Here is a 7,500-nt window from a genome sequence, read left to right as displayed (position 1 = left end):
GTAAACCAACATGGTCAGTCTCACATGAACAGCACACACACACACACACACTCTCTCCCCATCAGGAAAGCAACATGGTCAGTCTCACATGAACAGCACACACACACACACACACACACACACTCTCCCCATCAGGAAAGCAACATGGTCAGTCTCAGTCACATTCACCGCTGCTACACCCTAAAAAAAGGGTTCCTTATAGATCCCAGGATTTTATAATTGATAGCAAAGAACTATTTTCCAAAATCGGTGTTTGTGTCTGACCCTGAAAACAATGAATCTGAAACAATAAATCCGGTGTTTGTACACTGCTACACAGCTCTGTTAGCAGGAAATAAACACAGAGCTGCACACACACACACACACTGATCCCAACCAAAGCACAACAGGTGTCATAGGCACAGCCTAGTGGGGGGAGCATGGGGTCAACAGCACTAGAGAGAGAGGTGCGGTCAGCCTACTCCTCACACACACACACACACACCTGCCCCCCCCCCCCCCCCCACTGTTCCCTGTGATGCCTCCGGCTCTATTGATTCTCCTGAGATGGAACAGATCGGGCAGTGAGGGAGGAGGAGGATGCTCTCTCCATCTCTCCATCTCTCTCCTTCACTCCACCCCTCTCTGCCTCTCTGTCATTTCTCCTCTCATCACTCACTCCCTTCCCCAGTGGAGGTCCCTGTTTTACTGTGCATCCTGAACACACACACACAAAGACTCTGAGTGTGTGTGTGTAGAGCAGGCTGGTTGACGTGTGTGTGTGAATCTGCATCCATTTAGAGGAACATGTGGACATATCAGAAAATCCAGCAGCTGTATGTGTCTGTGTGTGTGTGTGAGAGATATCCTACGAACATGCTACACACACTACAGAAACCAAAGCAGCTGTGTGCGTTCATGCCCCCAGAGAGTAGCACTGTAGCAGTGTGTGTGTGTGTGTGTGTTTGTGATTCTCAGACAAATAGAACAGTATAGGGCGGGGCTTTCTGGGATGTCTCATTCATGGGTTTAATAACGGACAGAACATTCTAGAAGATCAGAGTGAAAGCAGAAGGACTGAGCACCCTCAGCTGACACAGGGAACCCGAGCGTGAGCGTGTGTGTGTGTATGTTCTTCCTCTAAGGGTGTTCAGTGAGCTGCTGTTAAATGCATGCTATGTGTACAAAGTGCTTCAGCAAAAAAACTACTCTTTTATGGAAGTAGGACCTGTTATGCATTTATGTGCGTGTGTGCGTCTAAATGTGTGTGGGAGAGTATGTGTGTGAGAGTAGAAAATGTTTTATTTGTGTGTGTGTGTGTGTGTGTGTGGTATGTACCAGTGACAATGTGTGTGTGTGTGTAGTGTGTGTTGGGAATGTTGAGTCTGAACCTCTACGTCCTGTTACTCCCAGAAAGAGCAGCGCACACACACACGCACGCACACGCACTCTGATGACCGATGGACTGAGGACACCCCACCCAGCTGAAGGTGCAGTTCAGAGAGTCTGATTGGCTGATCTTGGTCTGTAGTCACAATGACATCAGCAGTGGCCATCAGGTAACATGTGAGTACTGTAAGTGAGCGAGTGTGTGTGTGTATGTGTGTGAGGGAGAGAGAAAGCGTGAGAGTGTGTGTGTGTGTGTGTGTGTGAGGGAGAGAGAAGGCATGATAGTGTGTGTGTGTGTGAGGGAGAGAGAAGGCATGAGAGTGTGTGTGTGTGTGTGTGTGAGGGAGAGAGAAAGCATGAGAGTGTGTGTGTGTGAGAGAGAGAGAAGGCATGAGAGTGTGTGTGTGTGTGTGATGGAGAGAGAAAGCATGAGAGTGTGTGTGTGTGTGTGAGGGAGAGAGAAGGCATGAGAGTGTGTGTGTGTGTGTGTGTGTGTGTGTGAGGGAGAGAGAAGGCATGAGAGTGTGTGTGTGTGCGTGTGTGTGTGAGGGAGAGAGAAGACATGAGAGTGTGTGTGTGTGAGTGTGTGTGTGCGTATATCAGGATGTGTGTGCGTGAGTGTGTGCGTATATCAGGATGTGTGTGCGTGCGTGAGCGTGTGTGTGTGAGTGTGCGTGTGTGTGCGTGCGTGAGTGTGCGTGTGTGAGTGCGTATATCAGGATGTGTGTGCGTGCGTGAGCGTGTGTGTGTGAGTGTGCGTGTATCAGGATGTGTGTGCGTGCGTGAGCGTGTGTGTGTGTGAGTGTGCGTATATCAGGATGTGTGTGTGTGCGTGTGCGTATATATCAGGATGTGTGCGTGCGTGAGCGTGTGTGTGTGTGAGTGTGCGTGTATCAGGATGTGTGTGTGTGCGTGCGTGCGTGAGCGTGTGTGTGTGAGTGTGCGTATATCAGGATGTGTGTGCGTGCGTGTGTGTGTGCGTGTGTGTGTGAGTGTGAGTGTGCGTGTGCGTGTGTGTGTGTGTGTGCGTATATCAGGATGTGTGTGTGTGCGTGTGCGTGCATGTGTGCGTGTATCAGGATGTGTGTGCGTGCGTGAGCGTTTGTGTGTGTGTGCGTATATCAGGATGTGTGTGTGTGCGTGTGTGTGTGTACGTGTATCAGGATGTGTGTGCGTGCGTGAGCGTATCAGGATGTGTGTGTGCGTATATCAGGATGTGTGTGTGTGCGTGTGTGTGTGCGGATGTGTGTGCGTGCGTATATCAGGATGTGTGTGTGCGTATATCAGGATGTGTGTGTGCGTATATCAGGATGTGTGTGCGTGCGTGTGTGTGTGAGTGTGCGTGTGTATATCAGGATGTGTGTGCGTGCGTGTGTGTGTGCGTATATCAGGATGTGTGTGCGTGCGTGTGTGTGTGCGTATATCAGGATGTGTGTGCGTGCGTGTGTGTGTGTGTGTGTGTGTGCGTATATCAGGATGTGTGTGCGTGCGTGTGTGTGTGTATATCAGGATGTGTGTGCGTGCGTGTGTGTGCGTGCGTATATCAGGATGTGTGTGCGTGCGTGTGTGTGCGTGCGTATATCAGGATGTGTGTGCGTGCGTGTGTGTGTGTATATCAGGATGTGTGTGCGTGCGTGTGTGTGCGTGCGTATATCAGGATGTGTGTGCATGTGTGTGTGTGTGTGCATATATCAGGATGTGTGTGCGTGCATGTGTGTGCGTGCCTGTGTGCGTATATCAGGATGTGTGTGCGTGCATGTGTGTGCGTGCCTGTGTGCGTATATCAGGATGTGTGTGCGTGCATGTGTGTGCGTATATCGGGACACCTCGAAGGCCGTTATGGCGCTTATCACCCGGTTGCCACTACACTATAGTGATGCCTTCATATCACGCAAAGGAAACAAGCGGTTCTGTTTGAGAAGAAGCCGATTCGGTCAGTTTGTTTTGCTACCTTCTTTGGTCCTGCCAGTGATAGCGTGGACAGTTAGCTTGTTTACAGTTGATTCCATTGTTGCAAAGCCTGCTTCCAGGCTCAACCGTCGTTTTTCTTTGGTTGTTATAGTAAACAGTCAATAAGATTGATATTGAACGGTGATTAAACTTTTTTTTACCAGATCTACTTCATAGGTGTCTGATATCCAGATCTACTTCATAGGTGTCTGTTATTCAGAATCGAAGGAGAAACCCTACTGCAGCCAGCAGCTAACATAACCAGGTAGCTACAGCGCTGCACTCTGGGGGCATGAACATGGGGCAGCTACACTCTGGGGGCATGAACATGGGGCAGCTGCACTCTGGGGGCATGAACATGGGGCAGCTACAATCTGGGGGCATGAACATGGGGCAGCTACAGTGCTACACTCTGGGGGCATTAACATGGGGCAGCTACTGCACTCTGGGGGCATGAACATGGGGCAGCTACAGTGCTACACTCTGGGGGCATGAACATGGGGCAGCTACAGTGCTACACTCTGGGGGCATGTCCGTGTGTGTGTGTGTGTGTGTGTGTGAGCTCCCACGTTCATGCCCCCAGAGTGTAGCGCTGTAGTTGACCAGCCAATCAGAAAAGAGTATTTCTTCTCTCTGGGTGATCCTATGTGGTATACAGCATATGTACTGTTTGTGAGCAGTACTGTGTGTGTGTGTGTGAGAGAGTGTGTATGTGTGTAAGAGGTGGAGAGAGAAAGCGAGTGTGTGTGAGAGTGTGTGTGTGTGTAAGAGGGGGAGAGAGAAAGCGAGTGTGTGTGAGAGTGTGTATGTGTGTAAGAGGGAGAAAGCGAGTGTGTGTGTGTGTGAGAGTGTGTATGTGTGTAAGAGGGAGAAAGCGAGTGTGAGTGTGTGTGTGTGTGTCTGTAAGAGGGAGAAAGCGAGTGTGTGTGTGTGTGAGAGTGTGTATGTGTGTAAGAGGGAGAAAGCGAGTGTGTGTGTGTGTGTGTGTTTGTGTAAGAGGGAGAAAGCGTGTGTGTGTGTGTGTGTGTGTGTGTGTGTGTGAGAGTGTGTATGTGTGTAAGAGGGAGAAAGCGAGTGTGAGTGTGTGTGTGTGTGTCTGTAAGAGGGAGAAAGCGAGTGTGTGTGTGTGTGAGAGTGTGTATGTGTGTAAGAGGGAGAAAGCGAGTGTGTGTGTGTGTGTGTGTTTGTGTAAGAGGGAGAAAGCGTGTGTGTGTGTGTGTGTGTGTGTGTGTGAGAGAGTGTGTATGTGTGTAAGAGAGAGAAAGCGAGTGTGTGTGTGTGTGTGTGCACATTCTTGCAGTGATGGATAATTCACAGGAGAAAGTAAACAAAGTCAGAACAGCAAGTAGCAGTAGAACTTTATTTAGCTATAGGCAGACACAGACATACACACACACACATGCACACACGTGTGCGCACACACACACACACATGCACACACACACACACACACACACGCTATGTTAGATCTGCATAGAATAAGCAGCCTTGAAGGCTTGAGAATACACATACACACGCATCTGACATGAAGGCTGTCAGAATACACACACACACCAGATACACACACACACACACACACACACACCAAATCCCCAGGAAAGTGTTAACTTCTCCCCAGCTAGAGTATATATATAATAATCTCAACCATGTTCAGACGGCCCCACTAACTAAAGATTACATTTGCACTTGAAACAGAACAGGAACAGTTTTGCGCCCATCCTAGAGCCTAGAGCTTAGAGCTCCAGAGATGCAGGTGCTTCATAGAGTGTCCAGACAGAGCGGAACTCTCAAGTGTCCAGATAGAGCGGAATAGAGTGAAAGTCTTAAATCTCTTCTGACCCAGAGAGGCCCATCACTGCTACAGAGCGCGAGAAGAATATTCACATACAGGGCCTCACTCACACTCACACACACACACACACACAAGCAGATCTTCTGAGTCTGATGCTCGTGCTCTGGGGAGGGGGTGGGAGGGGCCTAAGGTGATGACATCACTGCCACATGTCACCATTTCCCCCATCCTCATGGAAACGATGGAGATGATCAGAGTACCTGAGAGAGAGAGAGAGAGAGAGAGTGAGAGAGTGAGAGAGAGAGGGAGATAGAGAGAGAGGGAGAAAGGGAGAAGATTAAAGAGTATTTGAAATGAAACACTAAAGCAGGACTGATGTTAGTATGAAGCTTCAGTTCACAGCACAGTTCAGAATGTTAGACTGAAGCTGAGGGTCAACAAGAACACACAGACAAAGCTCTCTCTTTCAAACACACACATGCATGTATGTACATGAGTACACACACACACACACACACACAAAGCTGTTAAGAATATGAACTCACTTCTTTGCACAGAATGCAGCACAGTCCCGACCGATGCTCTCACTCCACGCAGTCTTATACAGCACCTGGGGAGGACACACACACATACAAACACACACACACACAGACACACACACACACAGACACACAGACACACACACAGACACACACACAGGTGAGATAGCAATTCTAAGATGAGATGAGTTTTGGTGCAGTGCATGATGGGAAGGTCATGTGACTCACCAGGAAGACCAGGCAGTGCAGGAAGAGGGTGTAGAAGAAGGCAACAGTCCGAGCCGTCTTACTGGACAAGATGACCCGACCCTGAGAGAGCGAGACACACACACACACGCGGTTCGATTTGCATTGAACTCAATGAACATCAAACCAGCTAATAGACTTAACAACAACAAAAAAAACACACCATGCCAATCTCTATGTATGGTGAAGGGTATGTGGTGATGTAGGGATATTTTAATTCCAAAAGCCAAGGGGACTTTATCAGGATGCATAGTATCCTGCATCCATAAAATAAGTGGCCTTTCAAAATAAAAAAATCTGCCTGCCTCTATAGGAATTTAACATAGGGGTCGAATACTTATTACCCCTGTATTTTAAGGAAGAACATTTATTTATTTACGATACATTCTTCATTCACTAAAATTGATGTTCGGGTTGGATTTTTAATATTTTTTTTTTATTAAGGCATTAAGATCAATTTCTAACAGATTATTTTATATTCATCTTTTTAGTCAACTTTAGCATGGGTTCAAATACTTATTCCCCCCATTCTATATGTGTGTGTATGCGTGAATATGTGCGGGTGTATGTGATTATATGTGTGTGTACTGTATGTGTGTACAACTCCAAATCAGAAAAGGTTGGGACGTTTTGTAAAATGCAAATAAAAACAGAATGTAATAATCTGCAAATTATCCGTAAACTCATATTTAATCTGCAAATTATCCGTAAACTCATATTTAATCTGCAAATTATCCGTAAACTCATATTTAATCTGCAAATTATCCGTAAACTCATATTTAATCTGCAAATTATCCGTAAACTCATATTTAGTTGCATGCTGTATCAAATGTTGAAAATGAAATTTGACTATTTCATGGAAAATATATATTCATTTTGAATTTGATACCAGCAACACATTTAAAAAAAAGTTGGGACGGGGGTAACAAAATGTTGGAACTGCATTAAAACCAGACCTGTTTCTGTGGAGAAAATCATTGTATGGGCTCAGGAAAAGCTCTGAGAACCATTGTCCATGAGTACAGTTTGATACTCAATTTAGAAATGCTAGTGTATCCTTTACCATGTAACAGCCAAAATTGTGTTTAGACATGATACAGAAATACCACAGTATTATCTGGACCTGAGTTTGTTTAAAATGGACTGAGGTAACATGGAAAAACGTCCTGTGGTTGGACCAATCAAAATTTGCAATTCTTTTTGGAAATCATGGACTCATCTGAGCTAAAGAGGAGAGGGCCTATCCAACTTGTTTTAGTGCTCAGTTCGAAATCCAACATCTATGACGGTGTTGAGGAGCATTAGTGTCTACAGCATGAGCATCTTGCACATCTGGCAAGGCACAATCAATTCTGAAAGATGTATACAGGTTTTGAGCAGCATATACTGCCAGCCAGGCAATGCTTTTTCCAGGGAAGACCTTGAATATTTCAGGAAAACAATGCCAAAATGAATTCTGCACATATTTAAACAGTATTCTCCATAGAGGAAGAGTCCAGGTACTAAAATGGCCTGTCTGCAGTCCAGATATGTCAAATTAGGTGCATCATGGAATGAAAAACATGACTAAGAATACCCCATACCAGGGCTGGAGTGGGACCATTT

The 7,500-nt window shown here is 46.5% G+C and overlaps 1 protein-coding gene across 1 annotated transcript in view; it reads right to left on the bottom strand.

Annotated features, from left to right (window-relative positions):
* Window positions 1–4,664: 4,664 nt before the first annotated feature.
* cux1b (cut-like homeobox 1b) overlaps window positions 4,665–7,500 on the bottom strand; it is an 11,079-nt gene continuing 8,243 nt past the window's right edge. Inside the window, exons 7-9 of the mRNA XM_042068142.1 lie at window positions 5,878–5,958; window positions 5,656–5,720; window positions 4,665–5,370 (exon numbers count right to left, since the gene is read on the bottom strand). Coding sequence (XP_041924076.1) covers window positions 5,310–5,370; window positions 5,656–5,720; window positions 5,878–5,958 — 207 coding nt within the window. The 3' untranslated portion in view covers window positions 4,665–5,309. The remainder of the gene's footprint in view (window positions 5,371–5,655; window positions 5,721–5,877; window positions 5,959–7,500) is intronic.

Source organism: Alosa sapidissima, chromosome 17, assembly GCF_018492685.1.
Source record: "Alosa sapidissima isolate fAloSap1 chromosome 17, fAloSap1.pri, whole genome shotgun sequence".
Taxonomy (NCBI): Eukaryota; Metazoa; Chordata; class Actinopteri; order Clupeiformes; family Clupeidae; genus Alosa; species Alosa sapidissima.
Note: the sequence above shows the minus strand (reverse complement) of the source record. Positions and strands in the feature narration are given on the sequence as shown.